Consider the following 20,949-nt stretch of genomic DNA (forward strand, 5'->3'; position numbering starts at 1 on the left):
CGCGGGTTCCCAACGACGCGCGCCGTAGATACCACACGCATGCGTGCCGGCCGTACGCTGCGGGAGGCTGGAGTGTCGCAACGCGCCTGCGCACCCCCCCCCCCCCCCAGGCTCTCTCCTCAGTCCCAGACGCAACCGAGTACCCGGGCCTTCGCCAGGTGCGCCTGCGCAGCAGCGAGACGAGCCGGGAGGGGGGCTGAAGCAGTTTTCTGGCAGGCGGCGCCATTTTGTGCTAGGAGCTGAGAGAACCCAGGCCCGATTCTGTGTGAAGTGGGTGGCGAAGCCAGGGTCCCTGGAATGGCGGAGGCTCTCTCAGGCCTAGGCGATTCGGGTGCGGCGGGCGCTGCGGCTCTGAGCTCCGCCTCGTCTGAGACCGGGACGCGGCGCCTCAGCGACCTGCGGGTGATCGATCTGCGGGCGGAGCTGAAGAAACGGAACCTCGACTCGAGCGGCAACAAGAGCGCCCTGATGGAGAGGCTCAGAAAGGTAGGGCCGGGGCCCTCTGCCGGGACCACAGTTGGGTCGTGGGACTTCCGCAGCCGCAGCAGAGTTTGTGTGGTCTCCGGGCCCGCCTCCGGCCCCCATTTGCGGCCTGGCGCTCGTGCTTCTCCCTGCTCCTCCTAGGCCCCAGCGGGAGCGGCGAGCCCAGCCAGGCCCAGGTTCACATCCTAGCGCCGCAGTGGGGCGAGGGAAGAAAAGGAAAATGTGACACGACCGGAGGAAGCCGAGCCGCGCAGCCCTGGATGGCGGGTTACATCGCCCGATGGCTTGTTTTCCGCAGCAATTGCTGGTTGAGGGCTTTCCTCTCATTCCCAAAGATGGATGGGGAATCCTGAAATCCTCGCTTCCTGGGGGAGGCAGGGGAAGGTCGAGAGATTTGAACGGTCAAGGAGATTTTAACTCAAGACGGCGGAGTCCCTGAGCCCTCGCCGGCCGCGGGAGTCTTTTCGACAAAGATAGTTGTTGATTTTAGGCCAACGATCCTTGAATAGGAGGTTAATTTATAAAGTGAGCATGTCAAGGAAATATTTTAAGGGCAAAACCAATTTGGGGTTTGCCATCACTATCTTGGAGGTACAACACGGAAGGGAAAGTGTCGTTTGCAATAGGGACCAGAAATGTAAAAGACGAGCTTGGGGAAGACACCGAGATGGCTTACCCCAAAGGGCAGGCAGTGTGCGACCGGGATTAGGGCTCTGGGGGGCTTCTGTAGCCTCATCTTTTGCATGAAAGACGTTTAATCCTCTCTGAGTCTGCTGCTGCTCGTGTAAAAAGAAGGAAAACATAGTGCTTTTGTTTTAGGACTAAGTGAGGTTGCCTAAAAGGCCTTGGCATATTGCCTGGCGCATGTAAACACTGGGAATCTGATTGCTGTCACAAGTCATTTTATCTCTATGTCATTTCCTGTAATACCTACCTGAAGGGGTACTGAAGGATAGGTGTGAGAAACACGAAGTCAAGTAAATGTTTGCATCTCTTACGCTTTTCTTATTCTTATTAGCTTCATTTTTATTTTTATTTTTTTTTACCTTTTCTCCACCTAGCTCTTATATTTTTTATTTTTTATTGATTTCAGAGAGGGAAGGAGAGAAGTAGAAACATCAATGATGCAAGAGAATCATTGATAGGCTGCCTGCTGAAAGGCCCCTAATGGGGTTGGAGCCAGCAGCCCCCACCCACCCGGAATTAAACAGGTGACCTGGTTCATAGGTTAACATCAACCACTAATCCACACTGGCCAGCCTCCTCTTGTCTTGAGACCCTCAGCCTTCACCCCTGTCTCCATTCCCTGCAGATAGTGTGCTATGTGGCTCATTCCACCCTGACTCCCAAACAGTAAGGAATGGGGTTTTATTTATTTAATTAATTTTAAAATGTATTTATTGATTTTTTACAGAGAGGAAGAGAGGAGAGAGAGTTGGAAACACTGATGAGAGAGAAACATTAATCAGCTTCCTCCTTCTGGGGATGTGCCACCACCAAGGTACATGCCCTTGGCTGAAATGGAACCTGGGACCCTTCAGTCCACAGGCCAATGCTCTTATCTACTGAGCAAAACCAGATAGGGCTGGGGTTTTATTTTTTATTTTGAGTGCTGTTGAGAGGAAGTAGATATTTTTCCTATTTTTCTTACTTTCCCAGATAAGGAAGCTCAGGCTCAAGAGTGGTGAGGTGACATGCCCAGAGCCAGTTGGGGCCTTTCTAACTAGAGCTTATATTCTTTCGCTATGGATACTAACTTCCTTAACTTTTATTCACTATGAATACTGAAGTCCTTTATTCAGAGCAGGCAGTTTCCTCCAGATGTTTACCTGGAGGAAACGCAACGAGGGTGGTGAGGGTTGGCACTTGGGAAGATGTAGTCCATGTTCTCAGCCATCAGAGCCTCCTGTCAACAAAACCAAATTGGGCATTTTATACTTTTTCCTCCCAGAGAGTCTGCATGTTTGCACAACTGATAAAATGGTATTAAATCCTCCTGTCCGGCGGGTGGCTGAGACTGCATCTTCCATCACTGTCATCTTCCATCCCACCTTTTCCCTCCTTTCAGTTTCTTAGGGACATGGGCACTATGTACTAGTAAATACCGGGAGCCTATGAACTCGTCTACCATGCCCAAGCAAGTCTGGAATTATTGCTGATCTTCTCTTTCTCTCCAAGTTCTGTCATCCAGTTTGTATCCCTTCCTTGGTTTATTTTTCCTGGGACGGCAGAAGAGGAAAAGATGGAGGGATCACACAACAAAGTTAATTTGCCAGGCCTATGAGGATGACTCAGAGCTCTCAGTCCCCATAGAGATGATCCTGTAAACACTGCACCCCAATGAGAGTGAGGGTGAAATGTATTCCTCCTGTCTAGAACAGCTTTATTCTCTTTCTGGTTGTCTGCTCCTTGATCCCAGGGCAGAACTTTGATTTTTTTTTCTAGATCTGGCTTCAGGGAGATGAGAGAAGTTTTCTTTGCTCCTGATACAGATTAGGTAGGTGCAGGACCCCCCAGTCCCATTCTAAACTCAGATAGCAAGCTGGCAACTCCTGAGAATCTGAAACGGTCTACAAATAAAATGCAGTACTTGAAGTGGATTTATAGGAAAATTATGCTCACTGGATAGTACAGTAAAAAGAGAAAGGGTTATTAGTAAAACCTGAAGCCCAATTTTCAGGGATATCATCATTGACATGTTCAGTACTGATTTGCTGAGTGTGGGTGTGGCTGTTGTATTGAGTGACAAGTTTTTGGGGTGGGAGGCTGGGCTTGTCAAGATCTTCTAATTCTGTATCCTTTGAGGTGAGTCCCCTACTGGCTGAGAGCAAGACCTTTAGAGTCAGTCATAGATGAAGTACCACATGTCATATCTTGTTCCAAGCCACACACAGTAGGAACTCAGCCAACGAATTGTATTCTATACAGACAGTGTCGAGTGCAGGTGTGGCATGGAGAGGGGTTTCTGAGGTCAAATAGCAGGTGAAATCATAGGAGACTGCCTTTCCGTTTTTTAGTTCCATTGAGCCTGAGAATAGGATAAACCAGATTGTAGTGGTAATGTCAAAAATAAGATGGTAGTTTGTTCAGTGCTTGCTTTACATAGGGGATAGAGTTCTCACACAGCTATTAAGGTAAGTGCTGTATTTTTGTGTAACCCCACGTTATGAAGTAGAAAACAGTGATTAATTAAATCTCCTTAAGACCACAGAGCTTAGAACTGTTATCATCTGACTCCAGAGCCCTTGCTTCAATGTGTAGAACAAGAGAAAGAATGGAAGGGGTGAAGGTGATGCACTTCCAAATCATTGACCCCGAGCTTCTGTGAAAGTAAAGTCTCTGTTGACTTTCATGGTGAAATTTTTTTTCCCCATTTACCTTTCCTTTAGGCAATTGAAGATGAAGGGGGTAATCCTGATGAAATTGAAATTACCTCTGAAGGAAACAAGAAGACATCAAAGAGATCTAGCAAAGGTATCAAGGAATTTATGACCACTGCTAATGTCGCACTGTCTTCAAAATTACTACCTTTGCTAATGTGCCTCATTTACTTGGTCGTATTAGGTCTAGTAATAATTAATGTCGTTTTCTAATACTTTTTTAAATCAAATTTATTTAAACAATACAACAAAATTTAATCAACAGTATAGTTGCCGTTGTTTTCTACTACTTGTGCCCAACGCTCAGGAAGCATTTTAATCCCTCTGTTGTAAAATTCTTGTGATTTTGATGCAAAAAATTCGGTCAATGCATTTTTGAGGCCTTCTTCATTATTAAATTTTTTTCCAAGAAGAAAGTTTTGCAAAGAACAAAACAAATGGTAATCGGAAGGGGCAATATCAGGAGAATATGCAGGTTGAGGGAGAACTTCCCATTCCAACTGGCGCAGTTTTTCAGCAGTGATTCTTGCAGTATGCGGTCGTGCATTATCGTGGTGAAGAATTACGCCCTTCCGATTAATCAGCGCGGGTTCTTTTTCTCTTAAAGCTTGGGCTAACCTTTCCAATTGGGCACTATACACTGCACTTGTAATGGTTTGGTTAGATGGTAAAAGTTCATAATGAAGAATTCCTTTAAAATTCCACCAAACACACAACATCACTTTTTTCGCATGCAAGTCAGTTTTTGGCGTGGGCTGCGGAGCCTCATTTTTGTCCAACCATTGAGGCCACCTTTTCAAATTAACATACAGCCCCCATTTTTCATCTCCGGTAACAATTTGCTCTAAAAACGGCAAACGGTTTTGACGAGAGAGGAGCGAACTGCAAATTGTGACTCTTTGATTACTGTTGTTGTCGGTCAACTCATGAGGAACCCATTTTCCAAACTTTTGGACTTTGCCAAGTGCACGCAATTGATTGGAAATTGTTTTTTGTGAACAATTTAAAGTTATCGCAAGCTCTTGTTGGGTAATTTGAGGATTTTGCACCAAAAGAGCTTGAAGAGCTTCTTGATCAAAATTGGACACACGGCCTCGACCACTCTTGTCATCTAACGAAAAATTACCCTCGCGAAATTTCTCAAACCAACGCTGGCATTTTCTGGCGCTAACTGCATCTTGACCAAGAGCACTACAGATGTTTTTTGCAGCCTCACTTGCTTTTCTTCCTAATTGGAACTCGTAAAGCATGCAGTGCCGAATATGCTCTTCATCCGCCATCTTCTTAGCCCTAGTTTTGCAACAAAAACCAAACCAAACACAAACTTTTTCAAGCAAAACTTGTTAATTGCGCTTCACACGTTCTGTAGATACCACGTGTTTGAAGGTTATGTCAATACAAGTCAACGCCAAGCAAGATTTTAAACGAATGTTTAAAAACGACATTAATTATTACTAGACCTGATATTTGGGACAGATCACTGTATTTTATTTCTGTGATACTTGGGAATTCAGAGGGTGAAAGGGGCATTTACACCTTTACTCATTTTCCTCTAGATTTCTCAGCAGCCTTTGCTATTCTGGGCTCTTCACTTTCCTTAAAAAAGAGTATTAGGATGGCTTGAGTCTACTATTGCTGTGACTTGCAGAAACTATCTGTCATTTTGAATGCTTCCTGGCCAAAACAAAGTTGTCACTTTTATAGACATTACTTTAAAAAACTACCTGCTGTATAAAAACCACTTGCCACATAGCATTGTTCAGTGCTTGCTTTACATGGGGGATACCTCCTCCCCTACTACCTTCCTCCCCCACTACCTTCCTCTACTACAATACATTCTGGGCTTTCATCAGGCTGTAAAATATGTGGTTCATTCTCTTGGCCTTCTGTATTCTGCCCACTCTTCTTCTCTATCTGTCTGTATTCATGTCCTCGTTCATGAAGAGACAACTTGTGATCCTACCAAAAGCAACTCACAACTCCTTAGGTCCTCTACACTGCTGTGACCTAGTTCCTCATATCTTGCTTATGTCATTTGGCAACATGTCATAATCAGATTGTTGAGGGCAGGGACTATATCTTCCTTGTTTCCTCGGTAATTACTCAGTAATTTAATATCATTAAACAACTGTTTTAAGAAAGAATCCGTTAATATTGGGCATTTGGACTGTTCTGAATAGTCCCTTGGAGGCTTTATTGCTCAGGTCCAAATCAAAACTAAATATTCATACTACTTGGACAGTGATGAAGAAAGAACTGGGTTTGAAATGTCTGAGAAGCAGGCACCAATGTCAGCCACACTGTGGTGTAAGCTGTGGGCGAGCTGTAGTTGTGACCTCACCTTGTAATGAAATCACTTCTGGGTCCATGATACATTGTGTATTTTTGCCTTTGCCCAAGTAAATGTCTTTGGTAAGGGGAAGTGTACTGGAAAATCAGAAAAAGACAATTGTAGTGGGAGCTTCTGAATCTTTTTTATCTATTTTTATTTTTAAAAATATATTTATTGATTTTTTACAGAGAGGAAAGGAGAGGGATAGAGAGTTAGAAACATTGATGAGAGAGAATCATCGATCAGCTGCCTCCTGCACACCTCCTACTGGGGATGTGTCCGCAACCCAGGTACATACCCTTGACCAGAATCGAACCCGGAACTTTTCAGTCCGCAGGCTGAGGCTCTGACTAGTTTCCGCTGAATCTTTTTATTTATTTTTTTTTTTTTGCTTTGTTTTGCTTTTCCATTAAAAAAAAAAAATTGTACTACCCTAAACGGTGTGGGTCAGTGGATAGGGCATCAGCCTGTGGATTGAAGGGTCCCAAGTTCAATTCTGGTCAAGGGCACATAATCCAGTTGCAGGCTCATCCCTGGCCTTGTTTCAGGCAAATTCAGAAAGCAACTAATCGATGTGTTTTTCTCACATCAATGTTCCCCTCTCTCTGTGTCTCCACCTCCCTTCCACTCACAAAAAAAAACACACAACAACAACAACAACAAGGAAAAATATCTTCAGGTGAGGATTAACCCTCCCCCCCCTCCCAAAAAAAAAATTATACTAAGGTTTTTGAAATTACAGACTTGGCATTAAGCAACATGTAGAAGTTTCTTCTCAGTAAGGAGGAAACCTAATAGAAAGTTGGGCATGCTTTATAAGACTTTTATGTGTATATGCAGTCATCCTAATATATGTAAAAATCCATAACGACTGAAGGCTGAACCACCGGAAGTCAGCCCTGCAGTCAGTGCTAGGCTGCCAGGGCAGTTGGAGGCGAGATCAGGCTGGCAGGGAAGGGCAGTTAGGGTTGAGCAGGCAGGCAGGCCGAGGCTGTTAGGGACAGGCAGGCAGGTGAGCAGTTAGGAGCCAGCAGTCCCAGATAGCGAGAGGGATGTCCCCAAAGGGGTCCCCAGTTGGAGAAGGTGCAGGTTGGGCTGAGGGAACAATCCCCCGTACCCCTCCCCATGTGCACAAATATCGTGCAATCTAAAAACATCAAGATGCAGACATACCTATGTAGATTTATTCTCCTTTGCTTTAAAAAAAAATAGGTCCTTCCCTGGCCAGTATCACTCATTGCTTAGAACATAGGCCCAGACACCTAAGAGTTGAGGGTTTAATTCCCAATCAAAGGCACTTACCTGGGTCTCAGGTTCAAACCCTAGCCCTGGTCGGGGGTATGTGTGTGGTGGCATCCAGTCAGTGTTTGTCACTCACATCATTGTCTCTCACTTTTTCTCTCCCACCTCCCCTATTCCTCCTCCCTCCCTCCCACTCTAAAAATCAATGGAAAAAATAAACATGTTAAGGACATATTTCTAAGTTCTACAAGTAAAAGACCTAAGAAAAAGGTCCTATACAAATATTTTTTATTTTATGTTTATTGATTTCAGAGATGGGAGAGAGAGAAACATCAGTGATGAGAGAGAATCCTGCTCATCCCCTACTGGGGATTGAGCCCACAATCCAGGCATGTAACCTTGGCTGGAATCAAACCCTTCAGTCTGCAGGCTGATGCTCTATCCACTGAGCCAAACCAGCTAGCTCCTATACAAAATATTTTATAACTAGAGGTTCGGTGCATGAAAATTCATGCACTTGGTGGGGAGGAGGACCTTCAGCCTAGCCTGCACCCTCTCACAGTCTGGGACCCTTTGGGGGATGTCCGACTGACAGCTTAGGCCCGCACCCTGGTGGATCAGTCCTAAGCTGGCAGTCATCTTTCTGGCAGCCAGGAGGTCTTGGGAGATGTCCATCTGCTGGCTTAGTTGGACATCTTTAGCACTACTATGGATGCAAAAGAAGCTCCCACCACTGAGCCAGCTTCTGGGCTGAGAGGTGCTCCCCCTGTGGAAGCACACTGACCCCCTAGATTGCAGCTCCTGCATTGAGCATCTGCCCCCTGGTGGTCATTGTGCGTCATAGTATCCGGTAGCTCCTGGTCATTCTGTTAGGGTCAATTTGTGTATTACCCTTTTATTATAGTATATAGTATAGGATAGGATTTGCTTTTTTCACTTAACATGTTAAGGACATATTTCCAAGTTCTACAAGTAAAAGACATTATTCTTTTAAAATAGCTTAATAGTAATCTTTCATATGATGTACAGCAATATGTAGCTCATCAGTCTCCTTGGTACTAGACTGTTGAGATTATTTTCCCATTTTTATTCAGCATATCCAATTTTCAGTGCTGCCATGAGCCAGAAATGTCTCTGGTTAAAGAAATATATTTTGACTAGAGGCCTGATGCATGAAAATTCATGCAAGAATAGCTGTCAGCACTGCGTTTTCGCTCTAGCCCAGAGCTGCCTTTCCACTTTCCTACATTGCCCAGAGCATCTTGAGCCATGCAGAACATTTGCATCGTTGCCATGGTGGCAACCCAAGTGTCCCTCCCCACCCCTGGTTGCTCATTGCGAGCATATGCAAATTAACCCACCATCTTTGTTGGGTTGATTTGCATACTCGTTTATGATTGGCTGAGGGGCATCATGAAAGTACGATCAATTTGCATCTTACTCTTTTATTAGTGTTGGTGGCAGCAACCCAAGTAGCCCACCCTGCCCCGCCCCTGATTGCTCGGCACCTGCATATATAAGTTCGCCTACCATCTTTGTTGGGTGAATTTGCATACTCACTTCTGATTGGCTTAGAAGTGTTGTGAAGGTACGGTCAATTTGCATCTTACTCTTTTGTCTGTGTAGATAATTAGAAGTAAAATTTTATAGTCAAAAGATATCTGCATTTTATTTTATAATAGTTACTCCAACAGTCTGTAATGGTCAGTCTCTCACCTAAAAATATGAGGGGGGGGGTGCTTATTTTTTTAACTCTCACTTAACAATAAGTATTATTGCCAAAACCAGTTTGACTCAGTGCATAGAACGTCGGACTGCGGACTGAAAGGTCGCGGGTTCGATTCTGGTCAAGGCCATGTACCTAGTTGCGGGCACATCCCCAGTAGGGGGTGTGCAAGAGGCAGCTGATCGATGACTCTCTCTCATCGATGTTTCTAACTCTATCTCTCTCCCTTCCTCTCTGTATAAAATCAATAAAATATATTTAAAAACAAAACACACACACACAAAAAAACACTGAGTATTATCCTTTTTTACCACTTCTATAGGAGAAAGATATTTTATTGTATTTATCTGCATTTCTCTACAGGTAAGGTTTTCAATTGCATTTCTTCACAGATTAGACAGTTTCTGATAATTGGCCACTTGTATTTACCAAATTGTCTTTCCATGCCCTTTGCCCATTTTCTTCTACCTAGTTGTTTGTCTTGTTGACATTTTTTTTTAAGTTATCACTCTCTTTAAAAAATACATATATATTATTGATTTTTTACAGAGAGGAAGAGAGAGGGATAGAGAGTTAGAAACATCAATGAGAGAGAATCATCGATCAGCTGCCTCTTGCACACACCCTACTGAGGATGTACCACAACCAAGGTACATTCCCTTGATGGGAATTGAACCTGGGACCTTTCAGTCCACAGGCCGACACACTCTCCAGAGTCAAACCAGTTTCGGCTATCTTGTTGACTTTTAAGGACTCTATAAAATGTTGCTATTGTTTCTTACCCAGTCTGTCATTTGACTTAACTTGTTTGTGGTGTTCTATTTGTTAATTTAGGCAGTGCTGTCAACCTATTCTGTATGTTTTCTAGATTTTATTTGTGTTTTTAAAAGGTCCTCTCTTTAAAATATAGAAAGTATTTTACATTATGCAGGCGTCTTCAAACTACGGCCCGCGGGCCACATGCGGCCCGCAGAGGAGTCTGATCCGGCCCGCCAGGTTTTTTGGGCAGTGAGCGCAGCCGAGATGTTACAGTAGGAATTAGTAGTTCATATAGCCCGGCCCTCCAGCTCTCTGAGGGACCGTGATCTGGCCCCCACTTTAAAAAGTTTGAGGACCCCTGTTAGAGCTAATAGTTATGGTTTTATTTTTACATTAGCATTTTTAATTCATTTGGAATTCATTTTCACATATGTTTTGAGGTAGGTAAAGATCAAAATAAGGAATAGTTCTGTCAGATTCTTCTTGCTCTTTCCCAGTCACACTTCCCCTCCTACCTCCCACAAAATTTTGTGATTCTTGTCACCATAGATTCGTTTTGCCTGCTCTGGAACTTCATGTAAAGTAGAACTCATTCAGTAGAATCACTTTTGTGTCTGGTTTCTTTGCCTAGCAGAATTAATTTTATTTGGAGCTTTATAGAATATTGTGGTATATATATTTTTAATATATTTTTATTGATTTTTTTTTTTTTTTTTTTTTTTTACATAGAGGAAGGGAGAGAAAGAGAGAGTTAGAAACATCAATGAGAGAGAAACATCAGCTGCCTCCTGCACACCACTTACTGGGAATGTGCCCGAAATCAAGGTACAGGCCTTGACTGGAATTACCGTATTTTTCGGACCATAAGACGCTCCGGACCATAAGACGCACCAGTTTTTAGAGAAGGGAAATGAAGAAAAAAAGATTCTGAAACAAATAGTGTCCTAAAATATTTTATGTGCATTAAAACCCAACATCACAGTCATAAACACATGTAATCAACCCTGTAAAGTAAACAGCAGCATTTAGAACCATTTTAGAGCCGGGCAAGCACACAGAGACTACACAGAGCCCGGCAAGTAAAAAAACTTTTTTTTTAAAGTATATGTGTAGGCTATATTTGGACCATAAGACGCAGGGACTTTTCCCCCCCCACTTCTGGGGGGGGGGAAGTGCGTCTTATGGTCCGAAAAATACGGTAAATCTGGGACCCTTGAATCTGCAGGCCAACGCTCTATTCACTGAGCCAAACCAGTATGGCGTATTGTGATATTTTATACTAGGGGCCCAATACACAAAATTCTTACACAGGGGTGTGTATCCCTCAGCCCAACCTGCATCCTCTCCAATCTGGGACATCCCTCTCACTATCCAGGACTGCTGACTCCCAACTGCTCGCCTGCCTGCCTACCTGATTGCCCCTAACCACTCCCCTGCCAGCCTGATCGATGCCCAACTGCTTTCCTGCCAGCCAGATTGCCCCTAACTGCCCTCCCCTGCTGGCCTAGTCACTCTAACTGCCCTCTCCTTCAGGCCTGGTCATCCCCATTGCCTTCCCCTGCCAACCCGGTCACCCCCAACTGCCCTCCTCTGCAGGCCTGGTCCCCCTCCAACCGCCATCCCTTGCAGGCCTGGTCCTCCCCAGTTGCCTTCCCCTGAAGACCTGGGTCCCCCCCAACTGCCCTCCCTTGCAGGCCTGGTCACCCCCAACTGCCATCCCCTGCAGGCCTGGTCCTCTCCCAACTGTCTTACCCTACATGCCTGGTCACCCCAACGGCCCTCCACTGCGGGCCTGGTCCCCTTCTAACTGCCATCCCCTGCAGGCCTGGGCCCCCCACAACTGCCCTCCCTTGCAGGCCTGGTCCCCCACAACTGCCATCCCCTGCAGGCCATCTTGTGGTGGCCATCTTGTGTCCACATGGGGGCAGCCATCTTTAACCACATGGGAGTGGCCATCTTGTATGTTGGAGTGATGGTCAATTTGCATATTACTCTTTTATTAGATTGGATGGGAAGTTCTAAAATATTTTATATGACAAGTTCAGTTAAACTCCCAATACAATCTAAAAAGGTAGTTGAGCTGGGACCGGTTTGGCTCAGTGGATAGAGCGTTGGCCTGTGGACTGAAAGGTCCCCGGTTTGATTCCGGTCAAGGGCATGTACCTTGGTTGTGAGCACATCCCCAGTAGGGGGTGGCACAATAGGCAGCTGATCGATGATTCTTTCTCACCGGTGTTTCTAACTCTCCCTCTCTCTTTCTGTGAAAAATCAATAAAATATATTTAATAAATAAATAAATAAATAAATAAAAAGGTAGTTGAAAATATTTTCAATTTTCAACTACCTTTTTAGATTGTATTGGGAGTTTAACTGAAAATACTGTAGAGTTCTGTCTTCTAACCATCTTTTTTTTTTTTAAATAATTTTATTGATGTTTGTTTGTTTGTTTTTACGGAGAAGAGGGAGAGGGATAGAGAGTTTGAAACATTGATGAGAGAGAAGAATCAATCAGCTGCCTCCTGCACATCCCCGCCTCCTAGTCATGTCCCCACAACCAAGGTATATGCCCTTGACTGGAAATGAACCTGGGACCCTTGAGTCCACAGGCCGTCTATCCACTAAGCCAAACTGGTCAGGGCTCTTCTAACCCTCTTGATGAACAAATTCAAGATGGTTTGAAATCAGCATCCTGGTTATTTTAATCAGAATCCCTGCAAGCATATCTCAGGTACTCTCAGCATTCCTCCAAAGTAATTTGAGACCAATAATTTGTTTAGCAGAATCTTTTATTTTTTTAAATTAATTTTTATTTTGTTGGAATGGTGTTGGTCAATGTGAACATACAGTTTCGAATGTGGTTTCTATATTAAAACATCTGTATATTGCACCGTATATTGCACCACCCAAAGTCAAACCACCTGCCACCATGTATTAAGATTCCCTTCTTTCCCCACCCCCTTCCCTCTGCCACATTGTTGGTTATGTTCACGAGTTTCAATTTTATAACCAACATATGGGTGATATTATATGGTTATTAGCTTTTTTTGACTGACATTTCACTTAGCATAATATTCTGAAGGTCCATCCATTTTGTTGCAAATGGTACTCTTTCATCCTTTCTTGTGGCTGAGTAATATTCCATTCTGTATATGTACTGCATCTTTTTTACTCAGTCCTCTATCATGGGATACTGGTCATTTCCATGTTTTGGGCATCATGAATAATACCGCAATGAATATATGAGTGCATGAATCTTTGTCAATACATGATTTCGAGGTTTGGGGGTATATAACCAGGAGAGGTGGATTGCTGAGTTGTATGGTATCGCTATTCTCAAAATTTTTGAGGGATCACTGGACTGCTTTCCACAGTGGTTGTACCAGTCTATATTCCCACCTGCAGTGAATGATGATTCCCTTTCTTCCACAACTTCTCCAACCCTTGTTTTAAATATATATATATATGTTTTTATTGATTTTTTACAAAGAAAGGGAGTGGATTGATAATTATCAGGGGAAAATGGTTTTGGGGGGATGCAGGAAAAGACTGGACTAAAATCATACACCTATGGATGAGGTCAATGCAGGGAGGGTAAGGGCAGAGGGTGTCGGTCTGCTGACTGAAAGGTCCCAGGTTTGATTCCGGTCAAGCGCATGTACGTTGGTTGCAGGATGTGCCCACAACCAGTGTACATGCCCTTGATCGGAATCGAACCTGGGACCCTTGAGTCCACAGGCCGATACTCTATCCACTGAGCCAAACCAGTAGGGGAAGAACAGAAACTTTTAAATGGCAAAAGGATGTAAATGAGAGTTATAAAACTACAATTTGAGCAACAACAAAATTTCAACCTAAACAGTAATCGGATAACTTCAGGTTACAAGTAGTTCTTTTTACCTGGCACAGTGGTAAGGGTAAAGAAAAATGGCTGATTTTAACAAAGATTCAGAAAGATTGGCACTTTTATTCATTGCAGATTATACTGTGTGAATTGAAATAACTATCTTCTGGGATATTACAATATTATGTCTGTTTTCATTTGTTTTAATCAAAGCCTTAAAAATACACATCCTCTTTGTCCTGGGGGTACCATTTCTAGAAACATGTTCTAAGAGGATAATTGCCTAGATGCCAAGTAAAAAATAAAAATCACCAGAGTATTCATCTTAATAAGTGTTTTTTAAAATTTTCAGCCATAGGTATTAGACAAATAATGATATCCCTATGCGGTGCTATTAAAGAATATGGAAATACTTCCTGGTCCATGTGGTTTGATGGTTAGAGCATCATCCATACACTGAAAGGTTGCAGGTTGTATCCCTGGCCCCAGTTAGGGCACGTTCAGGAAGCAACCAATTGATGTTTTACATTGATACTTCTCTCTCTTTCTCTCCCTCTCTCCTTTCCACTCTTCCCTCTCTTTCGTTCTATTTACTTTCTTGTTTGGAAAAAACAACAATGGAAAAATACCTTCGTGTGACGATTAACAAGAAAAAAAGAATATGGAAATATGTTTACAACATATTAAGTGAAAGGATTATAAAATGACAGTGGGGGTCTTTTAGCTGGCCATTTCTGTAGTGCTGTGGGCCTATAAAAGTCAAAAATTATTTCTTCTGGCCCTAGCTGGTTTGGCTCAGTGGATAGAGTGTCAGCCTGCAGACTGAAAGGTCCCGGTTCGATTCCATTCAAGGGCACATGCCCCAGTTGTGGGCTTGATCCCCAGAAGATGGTGTTCAAGAGGCAGCCAATAAATGATTCTCATCATTGATGTTTCTCTCTCTCTCTCTCAATAAAAATACTTCCCAAAAAATGTATTGCTTCTGCAAAACGCATGTTACTAATCTCCTGCTTTGATAATTATCTCTTTAGGACGTAAACCAGAAGAAGAAGGTGTGGAAGATAATGGGCTGGAGGAAAATTCTGGGGATGGACAGGTATGTGTAGCATTGACAGTAATTCTGCTTAGTGATGAACCAGTAGCAGTTCATTTGTTGATGGCTGTGTTTTGTTATGTCACAGGAGGATGTTGAAGCCAGTTTGGAGAACTTGCAGGACATTGACATGATGGATATCAGCGTGTTAGATGAAGCAGAAATCGATAATGGAAGTGTTGCAGATTGTGTGGAAGACGATGATGATGATAACCTCCCAGAGTCTCTATCTGATAGTAGAGAGCTAGAGGGAGAAATGAAAGAACTTCCTGAGCAGCTTCAAGAACATGCTGTAGGTACTCGGTCTCTAGAATGTGCCCTGAGTGCATCAATTCCTCAAAAGTCATAATAGATGAAAAGTGGAGTATATGCTATACATTTGCAGAATGATTCATTAAATGTTTCAGGGACACTATTGAAGGCCTGTCTGCCAGGCATTAGGCATTATGTTCTTTAATTGGGTGTGGGGAGGTGTTAATCGTGACCTAAGGATATTTTTCCCATTTATTTTTTAGAGAAAGGGAAGGGGGGGCAGGAGGGGAGAGAGACATTGATTGGCTGCCTCCCTCACTCACCCTGACAGGGCTGAGATAGAACCTCCAGTCAAACTTGAGATCCCTTTGGTCATAACCAACTCTAACCACTGAGTCACTCTGGCCCGGGCTGTTCTTTACACAACAGTATGACAAATAGGTGTTGTTATGCCCATTTTCAGTTGAAGAAATTGAGGGTTTAAATGATAAGGAACTATCTCCAGGATCATGAGAGAATAAGAATTAAGACCAGACCAATTCCAGAGTCCATGGACTTAACTCATGCACCATGTTGTCTTGGTACCATTTATTAGATAATTTTACTTTTATGAAGATAAGTTTGCTAGGTACACAGAAAAAGTGATGGATCACCAGGGCTTTGCCAGTCCTGTGCTTCTGTCCCTATACGCTGATTTGGATGTTGAAAATGGTATAGGAAGTAGGGTTCTCAGAGATGCCATTCCATTCAGGGCAAGTTGACACCTTAGAAGCAATAGCCCCATTGTCATTGGCATCCAGGTTTGGGGAAAGTGGTGGTGGCCACCAAAGTCTTCAGAATCCACTCCAGCTGAAACCAGTTTGTGTCAGTGGGGTAGAGTGTCAGCCTGCGGACTGAAAGGTCCCAGGTTCAATTCAGGTCAAGGTCATGTACCTTGGTTGCAGGCAAATCCCCAGTAGGGGGTGTGCAAAAGGCAGCTGATTGATGTTTCTAACTCTCTATTCCTCTCTCTTCCTCTCTGTGGAAAATCAATAAAATATATTTTTTTAAAAAGAATCCACTCCAACACATGATTCTAGACATTGTTCCTTGAAGAGTATTCTCCAAACCTCATGCTCCAAATCTGCTTATAAAAGTTTATGTACTGCAGTAGCCTCCCCTATCCATGGGGGTAGGCTCCAAACCCCCAGTAGAATCACACTATATTGTTTTGATTTCTGTACTGTATTTAGAATTTTGTCAAATGATTTTTTTAAATTGATTTTTAGAGTGAGGAAGGGGTTGGAGAAAGAGAGGGAAACATCAGTGCGATAGGGAAACATTGATTGGCTGATTCCTACATGTTCCTTACCAAGGATTGAGCCCACAACCTAGGCATGCATCCTGACTGGTAATCAAACTTTCAGTATGTGGGACAACCCCCAACCAGCTGAGCTCCACCGACCAGGGCTATCATAGGTGATTTTTCATGGCTGTTACTTGCTTTGTATAGATGTTCCATTATGTTGCCTTATTGATGTAATAAACTGTCTTCTCTGTTTATTTTACAGCTAGAGGACAGAGAAACTATAAATAATTTAGATACTTCATCATCTGACTTCACTATATTACAGGTAAATTGTTATGTCTCAATAATTTTGGCATCAAAGCTTATCCTACAGTTTCTGGAAACCAATACAGACATTGTGTTGCACTCCCAAGGAAAAGTCATTGCAAGGTTTGTTAATATTGCCTACTTTGTCAGCATCTTTAGAGAGGGTTTTGCTCCCCTCCCCTTAAATACATGTACCTGTTGCAAAGGACTAATTGTCTTGGTTTCCCATTCAATTACTATGGCTTCCCTGTAACAGAGGGCATATTTGGGAAAGTTTTTGCTGATTTGATTGCTGAGGGCATCCTCTGCAGAAAGACTGTTAGGTCAATAGCAAGGGGGGCTCCCTCCTTAAGAAAGATTGATGGGTCCAGAGTAGGATGCAGGCGGGGTAGGCTGGGCAGAGCACAGACATCACAGCTGGGACAGGTGGATTCCAAGGCTTCTAGTTCTGCCTTTGGGAAGTATTTCTTATGGAAAATGCAAGGAATTTTTTGATTACTCTATCATCTTGGCTGTTTCATTACCATCTGTAAATATTAAACCTTAGATGAGAAAAAATGAGATGTGGACTAACTTACAGGTATGATTTCAATAAATGTGGGTCTTGAGTTTCCTTTTAATGTTTCTGCCAGACTTATATGTATATAAACTGTTGGAATAAACTTACTTGGGTCTAATTTTTAATTATTATTTTTTATTTTTTTATTTTTTTAAAATACATTTTATTGATTTTGTACAGAGAGGAAGGGAGAGAGATAGAGAGTTAGAAACATCGATGAGAGAGAGTCATCGATCAGTTGCCCCTTGCACACCCCCTACTGGGGATATGCCCGCAACCAAGGTACATACCCTTGACCGGAATCGAACCCGGGTCCCTTCAGTCCCCAAGCCAACGCTCTATCCATTGAGCTAAACCGGTTTCGGCTAATTATTATTTTTTAAATCCTTAATTAGGGGTATATTCTCCATTGATTTTTTTTTTTTTAGAGAGGGCGGGGAGCAGAGAGAAAGAAACATTGATATGAGAGACACATCAACTCTTTGCCTCCTGTACACGCCCCAACCAAGACGGGATCAAACATGAAACCCAAGTACATGCAGTTGACTGGGATTTGAACCCACAGCTCTTCGTTACACAGGCCAGAACTCTAACCACTGAGAAACTGGCCAGGGTTTGGGTCTAATTTTTAATAAAAATTGTTTGTTTGTTTGTTTGTACCGTATTTTTCGGACCATAAGATGCTCCGGACCATAAGACGCACCAGTTTTTAGAGAAGGGAAATGAAGAAAAAAAGATTCTGAAACAAATAGTGTCCTAAAATATTTTATGTGCATTAAAACCCAACATCACAGTCATAAACACATGTAATCAACCCTGTAAAGTAAACAGCAGCATTTAGAACCATTTTAGAGCCGGGCAAGCACAGAGAGACCACACAGAGCCGGGCAAGTAAAAAAACTTTTTTTAAAAGTATATGTGTAGGCTATATTTGGACCATAAGACGCAGGGACTTTTTCCCCCCACTTCTGGGGGGGAAAAAGTGCGTCTTATGGTCCGAAAAATACGGTGTATATTTTTATTGATTTTAGAGAGGGAGAGTGAAACAGCAATGATGAGAAAGAATTAGCAGCTGCCTCCTGCACAACCCCTGTTGGGGATCAAGCCTGCAACCCAGGCTTATGCGACCCTTCAGTCCACAGGCCGATGCTCTAGCCACTGAGCCAAGCTGATTAAGGCTTTAATAGAAACTGTTGTAAGGAAATGAAAATACAATTAGCTTATTCCAGTCCTTGATTTTTTGTTTGTTTGTTTGTTTTTATGTCAACTGTGCTGCTTAATTAGAAATCACCTTTCAGCCAAAACCGGTTTGGCTCAGTGGTAGAGTGTCGGTCTGCGGACTGAAAGGTCCCAGGTTCGATTCCGGTCAAGGGCATGTACATTGGTTGCGGGCACATCCCTGGTAGGGGGTGTGCAAGAGGCAGCTGGTCGATGTTTCTCTCTCATCGATGTTTCTAGCTCTCTATTTCTCTCCCTTCCTCTCTGTAAAAAATCAATAAAATATATTTTTTTAAAAGAAAAAAAAGAAATCACCTTTCAAATAATTTATTTTTGCTCTGCCAGGCAGGGCAAGGTTGGTTGTTACTGGTTAAGTAGAGCCCTAGCCTCAAGGACTATGCAAACCTCAAAAAATAAAACTTCATGGAACCCAGTTCACTTTAGGACTGATGTCTCTCTTACTTTGAAGAGGTGCATTTTGTTTCTCCCTATGAAAAGAAAGGAAGAGCCAGTTCTGGTTGTTTTATTGAGTTTTTGCTCTAGGTCAAAGGACTCCCAAATTACAATGGAAAGCACATAATCCTTTCCAGAGACAAATAGGAATATATTCATTTTTCTTTGGAAAAAGTTGAGAGAATTGTTCTGCCTGGAGTGATCCTTTGTTTTGTTCATAGTGTTTTACTTCCCAAAGTGGCATATGTTATGTTAAAAACAACTTGATTAACAGTTAAATGAAACTATGAATAAAGTGAACAGTTTCCTAGGGCTTCCTAGAATGGCAGGTCAATTTCCAGGGAAAGATACAGGCCATCCACAACCATTTATGAGATATATGTGAAGTACGTGTGATGTGATGGTGTGGACACAGACATGAGTGAGAAGAAAGACTGTTCTCCATCCTCACAAAGCCAGTCCTCCATGCGTGGAGTACACACTACACACATAAACAGCATTGGGAATTGGCCTGACTGGTACACAGCCTTTGCTTACATCTGGGCTCTGTGTGCTGTGTGTTCTTTGAGCAAGTTTGTTGATCATTCTGTGCCAGTCCCCTAATCGGAGAAAAAGATGACACTAATAGTTTCAAGCTGCTCGTACTATCTAATATATGTAAACATAAGGTGTTTAAATAGTGCTCATCACTATTGACTGGAATTCTAGAATAATGTCCTTTGTAGGGGACAGGCATTACATATTGAGAGAAAGGCCCTTCAGCCTCTGAAGCCATTCAGGATGACCTTTCTATGATTCGAGGACCCTCACCTAAATGTGTAAGACCTGGCTGCGAGTGAGGTCAGGGAACAAGTGGGCCTGTTGGGGAAGGAGGTGATGTGAGGGGTCATTTCTAAAGTTTTTAGGCCCCAGAGGGGCATGTGCTCATTATGGTGGCAAAAGTGCAGACAGATGGAGATGGGAATAGTAAACCAGAGGCTATTGTAGGTGAGGGATAACAATGGTCTGAATTGGCAGGGCTTCCTGAGAAGGATTGGAGGGATATTGAGGAATTAGGGCTGGCCCAGTGGGGACCTTGATTGTAGGAGATCTATGTAGTCTTGGAGAGCTTTCAGGTGACAAAGGGGTAGCTGTGGTACAACTGCAAAATAACAGTTTCCAACTACGTGCCTGTATTCCCTCAGTCTTGCGAATATTCTAAACTAATGCTACATTAATTACTGAAAACCTGGTTGTTTGCTATGTGTCAGGCATTCTGTTAGACACTAAAAGTAGAAAAATGAAAACACCGCTCTCCTGGCATTTAAGAGTTTTGTCTAGAGGGACGGATAGGCATGCGATCAGCTCATCACCATGAAAAGTGAAATGTTACTAGGTGCTGGGGAAACAGCAAACAATGAAAACCAGAGACCAGGTTGCTTGAGAGTAGCCTGAAACGTGGGGTTTGCGGCCCCGAGGAAGGAGCTGGAATGCCAGATGTGAGGGCTCTTTTCCTTCACAAGCAAGTTCTTCCCCTGTTGCATTTGTGAATGCTCTAGTCCATGTTTTTATTTCCCTTTTAGTTATTGTAGTTTTTGGTATAAACCAAGTAGTACAAATCTTATTTTTTAATTTTATTTATTTGTGTGTGTTTTTTTCACAGGAAATTGAAGAGCCCTCCTTGGAGCCAGGTACTGTTCAATGAAAAACTTATTCGTGGGGGTTTGGAACTATTCTAGTTTTCCACCTTCTCTAATTTGAATTCTTAATTTTAAAAAGTAGCCCTAGTATACTATACATTGTTTTAAAAGTTTACAATCCAGACCATACCAGGATCATAGAGATTGGAAACCCAGCCATATCACCAGATCTGTGAAAGTGGCTAATTTCTCATTTTGCAAAATGATTTTATGAGATGAACCGATCTCATGCCTTTTTAAATATAAATGGCACTTAAATGTATGTAGAAAGAGTTTGCATGCCTCTCGAGCTAATACTGCGGTAACCCACAGAACAGATCTTGTGATATTGGACAGTA

At 42.9% G+C, this 20,949-nt stretch overlaps 1 protein-coding gene across 10 annotated transcripts in view; it reads left to right on the plus strand.

Moving 5' to 3' along the window:
• Positions 1 to 175: 175 nt before the first annotated feature.
• The window catches only part of LOC118731175 (scaffold attachment factor B1), a 38,952-nt gene continuing 18,178 nt past the window's right edge, over positions 176 to 20,949 (plus strand). For 6 of the 10 annotated variants that reach the window (XM_036459506.2, XM_036459507.2, XM_036459508.2 and 3 more), the window contains exons 1-7: positions 183 to 486; positions 3,873 to 3,957; positions 14,795 to 14,859; positions 14,945 to 15,148; positions 16,659 to 16,721; positions 17,250 to 17,282; positions 20,575 to 20,602. In XM_036459506.2, coding sequence (XP_036315399.1) covers positions 298 to 486; positions 3,873 to 3,957; positions 14,795 to 14,859; positions 14,945 to 15,148; positions 16,659 to 16,721; positions 17,250 to 17,282; positions 20,575 to 20,602 — 667 coding nt within the window. In that variant the 5' untranslated portion in view covers positions 183 to 297. Of the gene's footprint in view, positions 487 to 3,872; positions 3,958 to 14,794; positions 14,860 to 14,944; positions 15,149 to 16,658; positions 16,722 to 17,249; positions 17,283 to 20,574; positions 20,603 to 20,949 lie in introns of all 10 variants that reach the window. The other 4 variants (XM_036459510.1, XM_036459511.1, XM_036459513.1 and 1 more) reach the window with 2 other exon arrangements.

This window comes from Pipistrellus kuhlii, unplaced genomic scaffold (genome assembly GCF_014108245.1).
Source record: "Pipistrellus kuhlii isolate mPipKuh1 unplaced genomic scaffold, mPipKuh1.p scaffold_m20_p_30, whole genome shotgun sequence".
Classification (NCBI taxonomy): domain Eukaryota; kingdom Metazoa; phylum Chordata; class Mammalia; order Chiroptera; family Vespertilionidae; genus Pipistrellus; species Pipistrellus kuhlii.